The sequence below is a fragment of the Hydra vulgaris genome, chromosome 12 (assembly GCF_038396675.1).
Source record: "Hydra vulgaris chromosome 12, alternate assembly HydraT2T_AEP".
NCBI lineage: Eukaryota > Metazoa > Cnidaria > Hydrozoa > Anthoathecata > Hydridae > Hydra > Hydra vulgaris.
In genome coordinates, this window is record NC_088931.1 from 43,564,075 (window position 1) to 43,585,211 (window position 21,137).

Below are 21,137 nucleotides of genomic sequence, written 5' to 3' on the forward strand. Positions count from 1 at the left end.
TGATGCAGTATACATCCTGTGTTTTTCTTTTACATCAACAGACCCCATCACAAAGGCGTTTTTTAAATCCCAGTTCATGGTGTAAAAGTTAGAAAAAAATTTGATTACGGCGAGCAGCTGTTATTTTACTGCACTCTAGATTGCAACCACAACCTTTGTTAATAAAAATCTTTGGTTCAACTACTTTGCCCTTTGATGTAACATATCCCTTCCCTGTTGACCTTTTCTGTTTCAAAATTTTTCTTCTTTGTAGTTCTGGTTGGGCAACTTGCTTACAACTATGTCTATGACTATGGGTTTCTCCTTGTACTTCCCTGGAAAAGCTGTCGTCCTCTCCTACTTCTCCAACAAGGTTAACATTTGAATCTGCAATGAAAATGTTAGGTAAAAATTATTTTCTAACGAGAAAAAAATTCCTAACAAAACAAACTAAATGACCCTAGCTAGTCTAATGCTAGACCTAACACCAATGTAAACAATCAGTCCTAGGCCATACCAATAGGACTAAAAAATTTCTTTTATAAGCCTATTTAGTTTTAGACAAATTGTACATACCATTAACTCCTGTTAGTATAGATATAGGTCTTGCGTTTTCTTCAACATATTGATCCTCAATACTTGAAACTGAAATAAAAAAGTGCATGTCAGTTTTGAAAAACTAGAAGAGGAAAACCTGCCTAAACAACATTGAGGCTAGAAACTATATTATTGTATGATAAACTCAATGAAAAGTATTACTTGATGCTGCATTAATTATATACATACCTTTGCTAACATCATCCTCTAAACAAGTTTGTTATCTGCATCTGAATCATCACAATCATTTTTCATTAGAAACTCTTCCAAATCTGAGCAGTTCATTTTTGCCATGTTGATTGTTGGATAGGCAATTTTTCCACAATTCAAATTTTATTTTTTTGTTAAAGTAAATATGATTATAGGTAGTAGTAATGTATGGATGGGTTTTGGGGTTAGACACATTTTCCACAACAAACTACATACTCAATGTACAGTTTGCAGTGATTATCCGGAAAATTTCAAAAATGTGGGTTAGACCACTTTTCCGCTGAGCCCCTCATATATTTTCAACTGCAGTTAAAACATATGTGCTACTATATTTTTCTCATATATTTCAAGACAGTTAAATTTTGAAATCCAAAACAAAAATGCAAGGACATTCAACCCACTCCAAATAAACTCCAAATATTGTTTTTAACCAAACAAACTCCAAATATTGTTTTTAACCAAACAAACTCCAAATATTGTTTTTAACCAAAATCAGTAAAAAATGGAAAAATTAAGGAGCAAAGGAAAAAACTATTATTTCAGTTTTGGCTGATTGTAAAAAGTAACTATGGTAACTATATAAAAATATTCCTGATTTAAAAGTTTAATAAGAGTAACCTAAGTTATTAGAAAGTTAAAGAAGATTAGAAAATATTAACATAAAAGTAAAAAATATCAACATGAAAATAAAGATTATTCACATAAAAAACATAAAAATGTTGTATTCAATTGATTTTTATTATATTTATTATGTTATTATTTTTATAGCATTGTATTAATAAAATATTTTATAAAAATTCTTGCATTTAACTTATCATCAAGTTTTTCACTACACTATTTTGTATAAATTGAAATACTACCCTAACCAATAAATGTACATATTGTTCATAACTTCAATTATTTTAACAGTATACATTTTATTGTAATTATCCACAACTTAAATCATTTTAACAGCAGACATTTTACTATGATTATTCATGTTTAAATTATTGCATTTAAAAATCTACAAATTTTTAATAGAAATAAAACAAAATAAAAAATGTCAAAATAAAAAAATATATATATATATCAAATTTTTTAAAATACAACTTCAAAAAAAGTTGTCATATTTGCTGCTAAAAACATGCTTTTCATTTTATTTTTTTATATATAATATATAAATATTTACAACCTGCAATTGATGAATTTATAACAAAAAAACCACCATCAGATAAGTTATTTGCAGCGATTAACCCTTGAATTTCAATATTTTGAAGTTTGTTTAAAATTATTTTATCATTGTCCTTTGATTTACTGTGAGGAAATTCTGAAAATAGCTAAATAAAAATTAATTAATAAAACAGTTTTCTGCAAATTGTGCAATGAGGAAATAAATTGGTCTATTATTAATATAACTGAAATGGAGAAACATTTTAGTCAATAACATTCTTCAAAAGCATTAAATAGCAAAAGTTTCAAAAAATAAGTAAAATTAAATAAAAAAAGAATTATTTTATATCTAAATTACATTAAATAACAGTTTGTTATATAAAACATTGCATTAAAAATTTTATGTGCAATAAAAATAAAAAAAACTTATTTTGCAGCTTAACAAATTGCACATAATATTTTTATAACTCAAATATAAATACCTATTTAAGATTTTAATAAAATATAAACCTTATCATTAAGAAACCTATCAAGAATATTTGAGCCATTTGCTGACGAAACAGTTGCTTTATTTTGTGGAGTAAAAGTTGTTGATGAAACAGTTGCTATATTTTGCGAAGTAAAAGTTGTTGATGAAAAAGTTGCTATCTTTTGTGAAGTAAAAGTTGTTGAACTGGAAGAAATACTTGCTGCTGTAGTTTTTTGCGACAAAGCTAAAAAGATAGAGATATTTTATATATATATATATATATATATATATATATATATATATATATATATATATATATATATATATATATAAATATATATATATACAAACACACACACACACACACACACACACACACACACACACACACACACACACACACACACACACACACACACACATATATATATATATATATATAAGTTTTTTATTATTATTAAGATAGCAGTTTCCAGGTCTGCTTTCAAAAAAAAGGGTGGGTTTGTGCCATGGTGGATAGCTGAAATTCTGTTTAACAACTTAAATTGAAGCACAAAATACTTAGTTTAATAATATATGAAATAAAATAATCAGTTTACAAGAATTTTTCAAATAATTACTTTTTACAAATCATTACCTTTTACAAATCATTGCCATTTACAAATCATTACCTTTACAAATAAAACTGTTTATTTTTATTTTTCAAAAGCAATCAAAAGAAGTGATTGTAAGACTAACAGCACTCAAAGAATTTACTTCTAACACCATTATTAACTGCTTTTTTATTTAATCTGCAATGTCTGAAATAAGTTATGATTTTCCATAAAATCAGAAAAAGCAAAAGTTAAAAATTCCAACTATATTAAATAAATAAATTACTTGAAAAAAATTAAAAATACATGAATAATTATGAAAAAATAAACTCTGGCGTCGACATTTTTTTATTTTTTATTTTTTGTGAGTTATTGTTAATTTTTTTTTTAATCGGCCTGATTAAATAGTTGAAGCAGAGACAGAACATTGGCATTGACACCATTTGTTGGTGTTGCTAACTTTCAGATATGGCCAACTCTAAATATTTGTATATACATGCTTATGTTAAAATTGTTTTTTTGCAAAAGATTGCAGTGATTGAACCCTGGGAACAAAAAATCTAAAATTTGGCTCCCTTCCCTCATCTTTAAGAGCAACAGGTTTTTAAAATATTTTTTAACTAACCTTAACTCAATTTATATTTATTAACTGATTTAAAATTTTGTTTATTAACCTCTTAGTGATCGAAAATTTTTATCTCTTAATCAATTTGAGGGGTGATTATACTTTATATGGTTTTAATTTTTTAACACTAAAAGATTATTACTATATATATATATGACATAATTATGTAGAAATGTTTGAAGTTTGCCCCATGTTTGAATATTAGCTTTAAAAATCTCATACATCAACAATGTCAACATTCCTGTTTAAACAACTAATTTAAAAAAAACATCTGCCAAAAATAAAGTTAGCAACAATAAATCTGAATCTGACACAGAATTTAGTTTTCTTGGTACTGGTATGGTTAAAACATTTCCATGCTTAATTGAAATTGCACCTGCAATTTATCATTACAAATTTTAGAAATATAGGCAAATAGTTTTAAAAATCTTTAACCTTTATTGAAGATTAAACAGTCAAAGATTAAATCAGAAGATATTGAAGGACATTTCTCTACAATTAATTTGCAGATATTTGTAGTTAGCAATCTAGATTGTTGATTGTTACTTAAACTTCAGCTTCTGTAAAGAATTTAAACTTCTCTGATTAATAGAGAAAATTATTAACCATTAAATAAAAAATGAGTTTCTATCGGAGTTAGAAAATTTATATTTGGATTTTTGGCTTCTTAAATCTAATGCATGAGAAAGCATAAAGTAAAACTTTTTTGATTACTAAACAAAAATAGTAATTCTTAAGATCGAGAAAGATAGATTCGTGCAATACCAAGAGAAAATATTCCAGATAGTCTAAATACATTTTTTTGTAAAATCATCTATTAGTTAATTATGAAACTTGTCAAGTACATGGTAATATTTGTTCTTTAAATCCACCAACTATTTTCAACAGTAAATTGCTATATTAAATTTCTTCACCTCTACTGCCAAAAAGAAGAAAAACAAAATCATTACCATCTACGTGTAACATGAAAGCCGATAAAATTTCAACTCATTTAGAATTGTACTGAATTAGCGGTTTTTGTTGACTTTTTCAAAAAAGTAAACAAGGAATGTATTCCATTTTGAGTTACATCTTTTACAGTGGATGATGGTTTAATAATTCAAAGCAAGAATTGTTTTAATATCTCTACAATTCCACTGTTTCTTTCAAAAGATAAAATGGATATCCCATTTGTTTTTTATTTTGGCACTAAATACGTTTGATTAAAAAAAATTGTCCTCCAAAAAGTTATTAGCATGTATGCAATAACATTTGTTGGTAATTAAAAACATTCACTAGAAATTTTTAGTAGGGCTTTTAAGTATTTTGCAATTTCAAGATCACTTTACAGTCGTATTTGAGATGATTATGAAATACCAAGTATTGTAACACTCGGTAAGATTACATCTAAAGTTTGTAACTTAAAGGATGTTTATTTCCCTAACGAATATTTTATGGATCCTGAAGATTCTTGTCAAAAAAATATCATTATTATATTCAATTAAGTTTTGAGCTCAAACAGCTTCTTCAAGTCAGTCGATTTAAAGAAGCTGTTTGAGTTAGCTGACCATATTTAAAAAATAACAGACGCCTACAAGGAATAAATTTGGTATGTATAAATGCAAATGGTATTCAAATCAGGCTCGTAGCCTGATTTAAATACCATTTCTTTAAAGGGGGAGCACTTATTCAGGAAGCGCCAAAAATAAAATAAAATATATGTTTAATTTTATTTATTTTTTATGGCCAAACAGGACAGAGCGCAGTAGAGCACGTGCCTCCTTCACTCCCGCCCTGCCTACGGACCTGGTTTAAATGGGTTTTACTAAAAACTTGTTTATTTATTTTATAATACCATGTGAATAAACCAAATTATGAAAAAAATATTAAACAACATTTGCATTTTTGAATCACAAATATTTTTCATAAGAATGAATTGTTTTCAGCAACATGTCATCTTTTACAACTTTTCCTGCAAATTCTGAGCAGCTATATTTTCTTAAATTAAATTTAATGAACAAAATAGCTGTCAAAATTTTTGGGATTGTAAGTTGGGATTTCCCTTCCGTCCAAATACCATTGGCAATCGAAAATAATCGCTCTACGGAAGCCTTTGTACCTGACAAACATAAAGCGGCTTCCACCAATTTTAACAAATTGTTGTAAGGAACGTGATTATTTTCGAAGTGAGAAAAAATTTCAACCCATCGTTTGTCAAATTCAACAGACTGTGAGTTCCAAGAAGAAAACTTTTCCATTGTGCAATATAAATTAGGTCTCCAAATTTCGTCGAACAATTCATTGTCATCGAATGTGATTTCTATTTATTTTTTAAAAAAAGTTATAGTTTCAATAATTTCAGTCCATTCAACTTTACAGTTAAGTAAAAACCATTTAAAAACTTCAACCTGATTAAAGTGACACGTCCACTCATCTATATACTCTAGATAGACACTGTAAAAAATGTCTACTTCTTTCAGAAATTGGTTTTTCAAATGATGACTACTTTTTTCGGTAACTTGTAAATACAGTTTTACCATGAAAGGTAGAAATTTTTCTTCTTTTCTAGATTTTATTTTGTCTTTCAAATCCTTTAATACTACGGCAACTTCAGCCGCAGAAATATCATCTTTCTCAATTTTTTTTACTGTGTTATAAAAAACATAGGCTTGACTGTGAACTAAAAACAATACTATTTCACCCATTTCGTTATTGAAAAAGTCAAATAAAAGTTTAGGATAATTTTCTAAGCTTAAAAAGTATGATCTTAGTGACTGATATAACTTAAGTAAGGCCAACCCCAACGAACTTTTGAGAATCCTAGCAATTTTTCATATTCTACACCGGCCTCATTGGAGAAATTTCTAAACTAGAAACTCGAACAGTAAAGCAGTAAAAAAATAAATAAACTTGAGGAATTATCATCTCCATATCAATAGATAAACAACCAGATGCAGTGTTTATTGCGTTTGATAAAATATGAGCATTGCAACCGATACCAATGATTTCACGGTTTAGCTTAACGATTAACTTTTTGTGAATATTGTTATTACCGATTCGTTTTAAACCTCCAAAATTGGTATTGGTGTTGTCTGCAAAAATAGCCAAAACTTTTAAAGAAATATTGTCAGCTCTAATGCCTTTAAAGATAACTTCTGATAAAATATCTGATGTTTCACGATTTACACAATCCACGTTAATCAGCTGAATTTGCACTCCCTCTCTTACATCAAAATAACGAGCCAAAATTGGATCCATTTTAACGCCCTTGTGGTTTGATGCATCAGAAAGAATTGACACATGATGCTTTTAATAAAGTATTTTCTGAGTTTTACAATATTTCTTAAACACGTTTACAATTATTGCTTCACATATTTGTACGCGCACAAGCAAATCTTTGTGTTTAAACTTCTCTTCTTTCCATTTATTTTTTGAATTTGATGAAAAATAGTTGTAAAAACCTTAAATTACTTTTTTATGAACACTTATTTTTATGAACGTCTTATTAAAATGAATCGTAAAGCGTTATTTACAATAATTAGGGAAAAAAGACATTACAAGGCAAACAAAATTTGCGTAAAACGAGCGCATTTTCTTTGCGGTAGTTTAAAAATCTTTCGAAGTAATTTTTTTTCTTCTCTAATGGAAATTAAAAAAAAAAAAAAAAAATTAAATATCTTTACGGGAATTAAATTCATTTAGTTTCGTGTTTTATAGTTAAGTTTATTGGAATTTTATTCATTTTGTTTTTATATTTTCATTTTGTTTTTATATTTTAGAAAATTGATTTAATAAAAGTCTTTAAAATAATATTCTTTGAAAGAATTTCAATTTCTTTCTTTTAATATATAAACGCGTACCCAAACGCGAACTAACCCCAAACGCGCAAAACTACCGTCAAACGCTTACTGTACGCGCCAAACGCGTACGTATGGTCACCTTATGTTTGAGTAGAATAAAAATCTTATTATTAAACTATCAAAACTTAATGAAGTGCCAATCTGTCTAAAACAAACTTATTTTTAAATTCTGATGATGGGCCATCGGTAAAGAGTTTCAGTATCATAATTATCTTATATAATTACCCAATAAAACAGTAAACACTATCTTTGCCCTTGTCTCTAGTGTTTGAACAGATAAGATATGTTTTGTAATTATTATTGTTGCACCCATTTTTGGATTGTAATTGAAGATACACAATATAAACTATTATAGCTGATGCCTATTTTGCTTATTTATATTTATATTTATTTAAGTAATAAGCATAAGTTCTCATGCAGTTTTCACTGGTCAGTGGGTCTTTAACTTACACTGGTCTGTGGGTGTTTCTTCTAAAAAAAAAGTATATTTTTTAGCCTCAACTTACAAAATGTTGACAAAGGTATTATTTCTCCAAAGGTTGATTGAAAAATGGAGTAAGCCTCTCTCAAAAACATTGTCAAAAAATATTTCTCAGCTTTTTTTTCTTTCCATCTTATCGATTTATTTAGTTGGTCTTTAATTTTTTGTTTACTAAATTTTTTACATTTTTTTTCTATTTTTGAATCCTTTTCTTTGCTGTTCATTTTTGCAACATTCATTTTTTACAGATTCTCAATCCTTTTCATTTTTATTGAGCAGTATTCTTTGTCAGCTTTTCATTTTCAACATCTCAAAGTTTTTCAACATCTCAGCTCAAGACATTTTTTTATTATTATTTATTAACCTTAACTTATAACAGGAAACTAATAAAATTTAAAAATACCTTAAAATCAATAGTTTAAAGAACTATTTAATTCATCTTTTCAAACAAATTCAAACTGAAAAAACTTTCAAAAGACCACTATGTGGTTGTTTTCTTGTTAAATTTAATAAAGAAATTGAGATTAATTTTAAAAAAAAGTCATTTATGTCAATACTGTATTCATGCTAAAAGCATTTATTTTCAAAAATATTTTCTTATCATTTAGTATTTATGATTTATTTCTAATCTACATCAATTATTTATTTTTATATTATTTTATATTTAATGATCTTATCAGTGCAATGTCACACATATATCATTAACAATAAAACTACGTTACGTGTGTGACCATTTTTTAATTTTATTTCCGGTTTTCTATTACAATATCATTAAAAAAAAAACTTTATTTTGGTTCTTCTATACTTTTTGCTTATAAACTAAAAAATTTTCAAAAAAAGCATTCTAGTTTGCTCCCAAATAAAACCTTTAATTGTTTTTTGTTACGTATGGGACATCACAAAAAGGTATTTACTGAATTGTAATATATATTGGCATAAATATTTTTTCAAAGCTAAATTTTTTTTGCTTAAATTATATTAAAATTATTATGAAAATGCTTTTATGTAATTATAACAATATTAAATATTTATTAATTATTGTAAATGGAAAATAATATACTGACAAAATTAAAACATTTCAAATATTATTGACGAAGAAAATTAAAATCAATATTTTTCCATACACTATACAAAAACTTCTAAATGTATTTTAAAATGTAAATTTAGTTAGTTTATTGCAAAAATTTGCAATAAACCAGGCTCGTACGCAGAAAGGGGTGGGGGGTAGGGAGGTGCGTACGCACCCCCCCCCCCCAATTTTCGTAAGGTCCACATTTTATATAATATTAAATTTTTTGTAGGAAAAACTGCACCTTTAACTGCATACAGCATACGTTTTTCGTTTCATATTGATTAGATTTTTCTATTCTATGGTACTATACACTTTTGACGTCGCCAAGTCTTGTCGTTATGAACACTATAATGTCTTCATTAACGTTCGTACAATTTTTCTTGACAACAATTTTGTTTTTAGTTTCGCGTTTGCTTATTACTGCAATCAGGTGCTATTGTAGATTAATTAATTTGTTTTCTCTAAGTTCTCTTTATATATTACACTTTTAATATTATACGTTTCGTTTACCACATCAATTATTTCTCATCCAATATAGACGTCCTTTTTTTATTTATTCCGTATATTTTTATTGTTTATTATTGCAAATATAATTAAAAAAAAAAAAAAAAATATTGTTTATTATTATGTATGTTATTGTTGGACACAATGATAACTAATATTTTATGTTGCTTTAAATTGTTTTTTACGTTATTGTGTATGATATATATATATATCCGGTATATCCCCATTTTTTCTAAAGTTACTGGTGTTGCACAAATCTTTATCTGATAATATATTTTCATTTTTATATTTACATTGCTATTAATAATATATGATATATTTATAATTTCATTTTTTTTAAATTTACATAGTTATTATTATGAGAAATTGACCATACTCAGTCACTCTTCATATACTATGGGGCGCATAGAGCAAAATGAAAGAAAACAAATATCAACAGCTAAAACTTGTCAATCTCTAGATGGATGGTGTACAAAAAAACAAACTGAAAATCATAACCAATCTCTCAATGAAAATGCACCAAATACTAATACCGCAATTTCTAAACAACATGATTCTATTGATAGTCCTCCCGCTAAAATATCTCGTTCTACCAAACAATCAGATTCTGAACCTCTCGCTTTCACCAATGATGTTGGTAAAATATTGAATGCTCAATGAATTATGAAGAATTGAGTATGGCGATGAGGACACTCGATGATAGTCAAAAGTTCTTTCTCTTGAATAATCACTTCAAGCCACCTATAGAATATATTTTTCCGTCACAATTTCTTCAGCGTCAATTCAAGGCTAGATTCTTGATTGAATGGCGCAGACTGTATCCATTGTTCAGTAATGATTTCTATCTCCAAAAGACAAAATTTGGGAATATTCGTAAATAAACCATTTACCGTGTTTCATAAGTTAGACGAGAAGGCAAAACAGCATCAAACAAAAATAAACCACCGCGATGCAATGATTTTGTCAGAGACGTTTTGTAATTCAATCAAGAAGCCAAATGAAAACATTGATACTTGTTTTTATGAAGAAAGAAAGATTAGCATAGAAAGGAATCGACACATTGTAAAAACAATAGCTGAGGCAATCCTTTTCTGCGGAAGACAGTGCATTACTCTGAGAGGTGATCAAGAAACATTGTCGGCATTCATTGTGATAATTCGATAAAATACAACCCGGGTAACTTATTGGCAGCGCTCCAAATTATTGCGAAACATGATGAAATCCTACATCAGCATCTTTCCCATATTAGTATCAGTAATCGAAATGCGAAATACACCTCTCCGCGTATTCAAAACGAAATTATAACAATTATTGGATACGATATCATCCGTCGTGACTTGTTTAAAAAAATAAAAGCTGCTACGTTCTACAGTATTCTTGCAGACGAGGTGACTAGCCATAATCGTGAGAAACTTGCATTTTGCATTAGATTTGTTGATCAAAACAAAGACATTCGTAAATAATTTGTATCTTTTCTCCATGTTCCAAGAATATCCGGAGAAGTTATTGCTAGCACCATGATTCAATTTCTGCAAGACGTCAATCTCGATTTAAAAGACATTCGTGATCAAGGATACGATGGAGCTGCAAATATGTCCAGTGATAATGTAGGTGTTCAGAGAAAGATAAAGAATGAGTCTCCAAAGACTGTATATGTCCACTGCAGTGGACATTGCCTTAATCTTGTTATAGCCAATTCGTGTTCTCTTCCAAATACAAGAAATACCATTGCCAAACTGAAGAACTGTTGTCTGTTTTTCCTTGCCAGTCCAAAGCGCGAGAGTCTTCTGCAATCAATCATCATGAAGGCATTACCAGACATTTCCAAACCCAGAAAAATTTTCATTGATCTATGTAGAACAAGGTGGTCTTCACGGCATGACTCATACAGACATTTTTATCAAGCATACTGCTACGTAATTATTGCTCTGGAATATATTGCGTATGGTGCGAACAAAGATGCATGCGGACAAGATTTCACAAATGTTACATGGGATACAACATCCAGAGACAATGCCAATTTACTGCTGACAAGTCTTACGTCTTTTGACTTTATTATAAGTTTCTTGACTATGTACCAATTCCTGTCACATTTGGAAGGAATAACTGTGAAATTACAAGGCCGCACTGTGGATATTATCATGGCATACCATGAATAGCTGAGGTGAAATCTGTTTATAAAGACATTTTAAGAAACATGGACGAAGAATTTTCGCGTGTCTCCACCCAAGCCGAACGAATGGCACGCTCCGTCAACACCGAACCAACAAAGCCGAGGACTGTTGGACGTCAAATAATGCGCATCAATGCTCCTGCGATTAATCCTGAGGAGTATTATCGACGAAATCTCACCATTCCATTCCTTAACCACATAAACTCAGAGTTGGAGAGTCAATTTTCTGACCTTTCCATCCTCTCCTCTAAACTGTTGGGACTTGTACCATCTACTTTCTGTGAAGAGGGGGGAGCATCTCTTCAAAATGTTGTCGAATTTTATGCAGAAGACTTACCATCTGCTGATTTGTTTCCCCAAGAGTTGTTTCAATGGAAGCATCGTTTCCAAAACAAACCTCCAGAAGAATGTCCTTCAACTGCAGCGCAAGCATTAAAAGAATGCGACGAAGAGTTATTCCCAAACATTTTCACTCTTTTAAAAATTTATTGTTCAATCCCAGCGACCATAGTGCTAATGCGAACGTAGTGCTAGTGCATTGCACAGGCTCCATACATATTCGAGAGCAAGTATGAAGCAAGAAAGACTCTCTGCACTTGCATTAATGCATATTCACTATGGTAAAGTCATCGACGAAGAAAAAATTGTTGATATATTTTCACAAAAATATCCTCGGTGTCTACAATTACGATCTGTTTTGACTGAAATTATTTGACTTCACACAAATTCAGTGTCAATGCTTATTAAGCTTGTGTGTCTTTATAAAGTTTATATTTGTGTATTATTTTGGAAGCAATATATTTGATATGTTGTAAAAATGGTCCACTTTTTCAAATTTCGCACCCTCCCACGAAAAATCCTGCGTACGGGCCTGTAAACTAACTAAATTTTAACTTAAATTGAATAGTTTAATGCTAAAGGGCGATACTCAAACTAGTTTCACTAATTTGAGTACCGCCCTGTAGTATTAATCCTCAATTCATCCACAAGTCTTTACAAATAAGTATTCTGATTAGCTACTACTGTCTGCAATAAATGGGTAAAATATAGGCAGCTTGTTGCAGTTTAGAACTCAAATATATCTTAAAACAAAATGTCCATTCGCTTAAAAAGTCCAATTTTCAGCCATTTTGAAATGCTTGTAAACTTGTTTAACACTTTGTCTTGATCTAAGATTAACAGCATATAATACCATTGACCCAACTTTCTGAAAATGCAAACATAAGCTTGTCAAACTCACACTAAAAATTCCAGTATTTTTAAATAATCCTATTTTTTAATTATCAACGATTAAACGTGTTGTTAGAAACCAGTGTCCCTCTAATCTGCCAACTGGCCTATGTGAGCAACTAATTATAAGTCATTTCTTGATAAAAAGAAAGATGCGGTTGATTGCCTTCTCCTTGATCTAGTCTTAATAGTAGATAGGGGTACAAATAAAGGGGCAGTAACTTTTTAGAGACCTTATGGTTCAAATGAAGGCCTCTAAATTAATTTAGATATTTAGTTACTTAATATCTAAATACCTAAATTAATTTTAAATTGAAAGCGTTATTTCTTTATATTCTATTTTATTATAGGTGATCAGTGGTCTCTATGTGGTCTGGTTAGTAGCCGCACCACCCACTCACCCTCTAAGGTGGGAGGGGGTCAAGTTGGTACTAATCTAAAATGAGCAACTAACTTTGAAAGATATATACTTTCATTTTCTAACATAAAACATAAATGGTTCATTTTAAAGTAATGAATATACAGTTAAGGCCATCAAGTCTTACTGCAATTTTTCATGCTTTTATCATAAGCTTCGAATTTTGATAGTGACTAACATTGACTATGTGCGCCAGATTTTCCAGCAAATATACAATGTAATGGTCTTAAAAGAGCATTAATAAAAGTTAAATAAATTACTAAAAGTGGTTGTCTCCCCCCCCCCTAGATTTATGCAACCTTAACCCCCTCCCACCCTAGAGGGTGAGTGGGTGGTGTGATTACTAACCAGACCACATACAGACCACTAATCACCTATAATAAAATAGAATTTAAAGAAATAACGCTTTCAATATATATAATATATATATATATATATATATATATATATATATATATATATATATATATATATATATATATATATATATATACAGCAGTGGCCAAAAATTAAAGACCACTTATTTTTTTTTCAAAATTTATTTTTAACCTTTGTATAATTTTATTTTGGAAAAAGGTATCAAAAAAGAAAAACATTTTTAGAAAGAATTTTTATTGTATTTTATATTTATTATAAAAGAATTTGTAATTTTTTTTTACAAAATAATGTAAAAAAATGAAAAAACTGACTAGTAAAAAATATAAATGGGAAAAAAAATTGGACAAAATTTTAAGACCAGTTTCAAAAATATTTCAAAAAGCAATAAAAAAATAATTTAGAAACGTGTTGTTCCTCCATTTGTTTTCAAGCACTCTTGTACTCGTTCTGGCATTGAATTCATTAAAGTTTTGACTTCATCAGGCACATTTTTCAAATGATGAAGATTTCAAATCTTCCAAATTGTAAAGTTGTTCTTTACCAAGCTTGTGATCAAGCCACGACCATAACTTCTCTATTGGATTCAAGTCTGGACTATTGGAAGGCCATGGAAGCACTTGAATTTTATTAGAATTGAACCAATCGCTAACAACATGCGCTTTATGACACGCACATTATCTTGCTAGAAAATAAATCCATCTTGCAACTGCCATAAATCAAAGCTAGGAATAAGCGAGTTTTCCAAAATTTCGATGTACCTTTCTTTGTTGAGTCTACCATCGAATAAATGAAAAACGCTAATTCCACAGGCACTCATACAGGCCCAAATGCCTATTGAACCACTGCCTTGTTTTGTTCGTTTCAAAATGCACGATTCATCAAACCGTTCGCTTGGAAGTCTACGCAACATTACGCGACCTTTTCTGTTGTCTACCTCAACGTTCATTTCATCACTAAAGACCACACGGCTCCACTGATCTGTTGACCAATTTTTATGCAGTTTGCACCACTCTTTCCTGGCAAATTTTTGTTTTTTATTTAAGCGTGGTTTTTTTGCAGCAGCACGCCATAAATAATTTAAATTGTGGAGGACCCTTGGCACAGTTCTAGGGCTTGCTTTCAGACCATTTGACAGTGTCCATTTCGTAGATAAGTCTGTAGATGATGCTTGTCTGTTTTCTTTCATTAATCTCACTAACGAGCGAACATCACGGTCATTTGAAATTTTATTGCGTCCAGTCCTATGACGATCATTAATTGACCGGGTCTCTTTGTATCGTTGAATTATGTTAATAATCCAAGAGTGAGACCTTCCGAGCTTTTCTGCTATTTGTCTGATGCTATAGCCTTCTTCTTTTAATACAAGAGCCGCGTATCTGTCTTTTTCTTCGATCTTAGCACGCTTTTTTGCAATATTTTTATATCCTTATTGCAATATAGCCAACGTAATAAGCAATAAGAACGGTTAAAAAAAATAATGGATTATTATTTTTAATAAGTGCAAATTAAAGATTTGAAAGTGGTCGTTAAATTTTGTCCAATTTATTTAAAGAAGATTTATAAGTGCTCATCAGATTTTTAATAAGTTAAACGCTATTTAATTAGAATTAGATTAAAAAAATTATACCACTTTAATCCGTATGTTTTAATTAACAAGATATTAAAAAAAAAATTTAATATGTCAATAAGAATCTTCTTAAATTTAATTTAAATATTAAGAAACAAACTAAAAAATGAGTGGTCTTTAATATTTGGCCACCGCTGTATATATATATATATATATATATATATATATATATATATATATATATATATATATATATATATATATATATATATATATATATATATATATATATATATATATATATATATATATATATATGAAGACCTCAGTGGAAAAACCGGCGTTGTCACATTTAAAAAGTATTAAGAAAGTATTTATTGATCATTAATAAAAGTCTTTATTTAAAGCAAATGAAACTAAGCAATTTAAAAAAATTTAAATTATAATTATTTTATTTAAAATTTATTCAAAACAAAACATTTTGTAATTTTTATACAAAAATTTTTTTTCTTTGCTTTAAATAAAGACATTTATTAATGATCAATAAATACTTTCTTAATACTTTTTAAATGTGACAACGCCGGTTTTTCCACTGAGGTCTTCATATATATATATATATATATATATATATATATATATATATATATATATATATATATATATATATATATATATATATATATATATATATATATATATATATATATATATATATATATATATATATATATATATATATATATATATATATATATATATATATATATATATATATATATATATATATATGTATAGATTATTATTATATATATATATATATATATATATATATATATATATATATATATATATATATACAATATATATATATATATATATATATATATATATATATATATATATATATATATATATATATATATATATGTATAGATTATTATTATTATATATATATATATATATATATATATATATATACAATATATATATATATATATATATATATATACAATATATATATATATATATATATATATATATATATATATATATTATATATATATAATAATACTTAAAGTAGTAAAATGAATAATATAAAAATGGTAATAAAATATTGATTTAAATTTTTATTAAAAAATTTTTTAATGCAACGTTCTTTAAAACAAAGATAAAGCTGTTTTGTTAAAAAAAAAAATTATGAAAAAATACGCTTTGATATCTTATCGCTTTTAAACTTTTAGCTTTTACGACCCCCCCCCCTACCTTTTAGTACAACCGTTAAAAAGCGTTTTAAAATCGGAAACAAATATCGCGGCTATTTACAGTTTGATGTTTGTTCAAGATTTACCTCATTTAAGCTACATTGAATATTTAATAGATGTTAAAGAGTTTTTATAAGTTAAATAATTACCGTGAATCATATCCATGTTGAAATATGATAGGTTTGATATTAACACGTGCAATGATATACAATCTAAAATTGATTTTTGTTTCAAGAAAAATGACCTCGCTACCATTGTTGATGTTTTAGGCATACCAGAATACCAAAAAATTAAAGAACTATACGAAGAATTATATGCAGTGGTCTAAACGGACTTTGCATTTTGCTAAAACAACTTGCTCTTGTTGATACACGGGTATGATAACTTTATTTGGACGATACCCTACAGAGCACAATGTCACGAAATGACTTCTATTATGAACTTCGTGACCCTAGAAAATCCTTTTGGGGTATAATAGTGGGGATATATAGGAGTGTATAGGAGGTGATTCTGAAATCTTTTGTCATTGTCCGTGGAAAGAAAGTTCAATCAAAGTTTTCTATTATTACTGCTCTAAATAATGACTTTAAATTTTATAGAAATCTCCATTAAAAAAAATTTGACATTTATTTATTTATTCTGTGCATCAAAACATTCTATTTGCAACAAAATATTGACAAACAAAAACATAAACATTACAGTTTCTTTAGTAAATAAAGCAATAAATTGATTTTTAGCTATGAAAGCCTGACTTTAATCAAAAACTTTAATATTTTTTTCTGAATAACCTAAATTACTATCTTAATTCAACAAAGATCTAGATTTATATATAGATTCTGACATATAACACACTCAAGAAAATATAATTCTCTCTCTTTCTTTTTCAAGTAATGACATCAAAATGAATGTTTCCTGTTGTAATCGATCAAATAGCTAAGAAGATTTTTTGGGTAATCTGGGTGGTTGCTAAGCCTTTTGAAACGTTGTCAATGATTGTTGAAGTTGTGATGCAGCGACTCTGTTGCCTGTTCTGTATACAGACCCAAAGAGCGGTTATGCCGGTTAATAAACTAGGGAACATGAAAGAAGACTGCATGTACTTTGGGAGTGATGCTTGTGTTTGGAAGCTTGAGGTCAGAGTCCCTGAAATCCTCAATTAGTTCACCATAGTTCTGTTGAAGTGTATTCCCAAAACAGGCATGAACAACTGCATCAGATTTTCAGAATGTAAGAAACAAGAATTTGCCTCTGCAAGTTGTTGAAGCTTGTCAACTTTTCTCAAAAGCTTTCTGCAATTATTTCCAGCAAACTGTCCACCATGAAATGTCTGTTGTTGAATGTTCATCATCTTTGGCCAATCTGTTGCATTTTGTCATAAGAAACAGAGATTCTTGAAGAGGTGGTTGACAATGCCAAGTAAAAGGTGAAGTTCCATTGGTGGAATGAAGTCTATATCTAAATCTGATAGCAGGCTGATGCACTACATTTAGAAAGTTCCGTACTCTTTTTTTGGCCTGCAGCTTGGAAGCCTGTGTAGTCATTCAGAATAGTTCAAAAAGTTTGAAGCTCACCAGTCTGATGAAGATTCTTAGACTCAATGTAACACCAAGTACAAAGATGTGCACTGAAGCGAGACTGTAAACCACAGATGATGTTAGCAAGTTTCATGTCATATGACAACACAAAAGACATCTTTTCAAGGCACAATTTGTCAAGAATTTGTTTTACATTACCATACTTTTCAGGTAGATTTTTTGAAACAGCTACCAACAATTGGCGTTTCAACAAGAAGCTTTTTGGAACATTCTGGGCTTCTAAGGCAATTTTTCCTAGAGAAACTTTTAAGAAACCTCCTCCTCCATCTATTCCTATTTTTATAAGTTCATTTGACTGCGGACCTCGAATTTGGATGACAGTGTTTTTCAGAGCAATAAGATCTTTGCAGTGCACAAGTAGTCTCTTGGACTCCTGGGTGTCAGTTTTGGTTGTGTTCATAATGTCGCAGGTGACAAACAAATCAGAAAGATGCTTTCTAAGTGATTCAAACTTTTCCCTAAAGTTTTTCTCAACTAGGCGATGTGGAGTAACTTAGTTGAGAGTTGAAACAAGCTTGTTCATTCCTCTGTTAGATAAGCCAGTCTGATTTTGAACTTTTAAGAGCCATTGAGCAGTCAAAATGGATGTTGGTGGAAAAAGTTCTCTTTGTCTTGAAGATCCTAAAATTAAAATTATTTCTTTCATCAACATTCATTTAAAGAATGCTAAAAAGTTGATTTTTAGTCAGAGTATTTATACCTGGGGTCTCTGGAAAATTTCTTCTCAAGCCTTGGCTAAGGCAAACTGTGCCATGAGGATATGGTGTCTTGTTGGCAATCACTGCAGCAGCCACCCTCTGAGCAGCTTTTTCATTTTTATTTGCAACTTTAAGTAAGTTTTGTTAAAGCATTCCTTTAGTGTAGACATAGGGAATACCTTTTCCAATCAGTGAAAAGCATGCAGAACAGCGTTTTTCAACAGCTGGCAATCTGTGGATTGGTTGGGTTAGTTGGCTTGACTGGTTCTGGGCTTTTGAACCTTACTTTCCCAACACAACAGATCAAGCAATCACAAACTGATTCTCTAGTTGTTGGCCGAACTTTAACTGTTTGATAATCAGGCAAAGAGGGAAGTTGGACATCTTGACCTGCCTTTTTATCTTCTAAGAATAGTGCGACATTTTTCACAAACTCCAACTGGAACTCTTTGGTCTTCAAAGTTGTTGGTCGGCCAAAGACTTTTGGGGCAGCAGTGAGTTGTCTGGAGGTGTTATTTAAACAAAGAAAACAAACTGTTTTCCTGTTTTCATCATGACATTTTGCTTGATTAGGCATTTTAGAATTGTTGGTTGCAGTATTGCTCTTCCTGAAAGTTTCTAAACGAATGCTTTAGCATTAAGCCCTTTCCCAAAATTTTTCAAATAAATAAACAATGCATACAACTCATGTAAAAATTTAAACAATATCTCTACTTGCAACCTTTATGACAAAATATAACTAATTCTTGCCTTAAAATAAGCTTTTTAATTGCTTTGACTTCACAAAAAAACTTTGAAAAATGCTCAAACTTCAAATCAGTTTTTCTTCCACGGACGATGACAAAAGATTTCAAAATCACTTCTAAAAAACTACTATATATCCCCACTATAATACCCCAAAAGGATTTTTTAGCGTCACGAAGTTTATATTAGAAGTCATTTCATGACACTGTGAGAGATATGTTTTTGGCATACCAGAAAAAATCTTAACCGCACGGAGAACTATATATTATATTATAAAATGACTTTGTATTTTGCTAAAACAACTTGCCTTTCCGTGTAAATAAACGGATATGATATCTTTACTATGAAGAAACTCTACTGAGATATGCCTCATTCTTAATACAGTAATTAATTTTATGTATGAAACCCACTGTCATAGACTTTACTCGTGGAATAAACCTGTCTTTCAACCTCAAAAACTACAAGAATACTGCAATGCTATTTGCAAAAAAGGATTTCCGTAAGAATATTGTTTTAGATTTGTCCATAATAGTACAGTTCGATTTAGTTATCATTAATATATTATTGTAAATAGGCTAAAGCGGGGGTAATAAGATCAGAGGGGCAACAGGATCAATTTTAAAACAGTCTAAACTAAATTATGTAAAAAAGTAAATTTTTTTTAAATGATAGAGATTTACTTACTAAATTAGGGAGTAGTTTAAAACATTGCTAGGGTTTACAGGTTTTTTATAACCATTGTTAATTTGGAATTTAATATCGATGTTTTTTACGGCAGTTTTTACAAAGTTTATGAAAAACTTTGCCGAACCAAGTGCTTTTAAGTTTTTAATTAAAAAGTATATATCAAGTTGTTTGTATTTATTTTTCTTGAAAGTAAAGTAGTATCTAAGTTAAGTAAGTACTTTTTTAACTTTACATAATTCTACTTAAGTAATATTTTGACATAAAAAAATAATTTAAATGTCTCATTTTTTTAGTTAAAAATAGCGAAGTCGTTGAGCTGTCTAATGAAGGTTTACCCATTTTAAACATATATCTTTAAAATTAGCTAACTCAAAAACTTTTTTGTATTACTAGCAAAACTAAGACTTATTGGAGATGCTTGAATCTAGTTTTTTAATACTTTTGTTTAATTAGAGTATTAAAATTTTATTTAAAAATAAGTTGCTCTTAATGCCCTCCCCAGTAAAAAATAGCAAAACTCTCTAATGAATTTAAATAAGTCATAAAATCTATACTATGTAAATAGAAAGTTATAGCTAAATTGAAAAACTACTTTTTTTTGTTTAAATATAATGTTTTTTTGCTGCAAAATCCTGAAATAACACCGAAAAAAACTGAACATTTAAGCAATACAAGAAGCCACACTGAAAACCCTGAAACCATCAAAATATGGTTTAATTTAGTTGAAAAAACATTGAGAAGTGTAGGAATTATTAGCCTTTTTAGTCAAATATTCAACTCTGATGAAACAGGGTTCACTGACCCAAAGGAACAAGTTGTATTAGCAAAAAAGGTGCGGCTAGGGTGTCACAGAGCATTGGTGGCTCA

The 21,137-nt window shown here is 29.1% G+C and overlaps 2 protein-coding genes across 4 annotated transcripts in view; one reads left to right on the top strand and one right to left on the bottom strand.

Annotated features, from left to right (window-relative positions):
• The window catches only part of LOC136088756 (adhesion G-protein coupled receptor D1-like), a 136,641-nt gene that overhangs the window by 66,830 nt on the left and 48,674 nt on the right, over window positions 1-21,137 (bottom strand). For 2 of the 3 annotated variants that reach the window (XM_065813373.1, XM_065813374.1), the window contains exons 5-6: window positions 2,446-2,648; window positions 1,958-2,102 (exon numbers count right to left, since the gene is read on the bottom strand). In XM_065813373.1, coding sequence (XP_065669445.1) covers window positions 1,958-2,102; window positions 2,446-2,648 — 348 coding nt within the window. Of the gene's footprint in view, window positions 1-1,957; window positions 2,103-2,445; window positions 2,649-9,255; window positions 9,290-21,137 lie in introns of those variants that run through there. The other variant, XM_065813375.1, reaches the window with a different exon arrangement.
• Window positions 11,582-12,509, top strand: LOC136088757 (52 kDa repressor of the inhibitor of the protein kinase-like). Its single transcript, XM_065813376.1, is given in 2 exon segments — window positions 11,582-12,201; window positions 12,203-12,509. Coding segments are annotated over 2 exon segments (690 nt in total). The 5' UTR covers window positions 11,582-11,715; the 3' UTR covers window positions 12,407-12,509.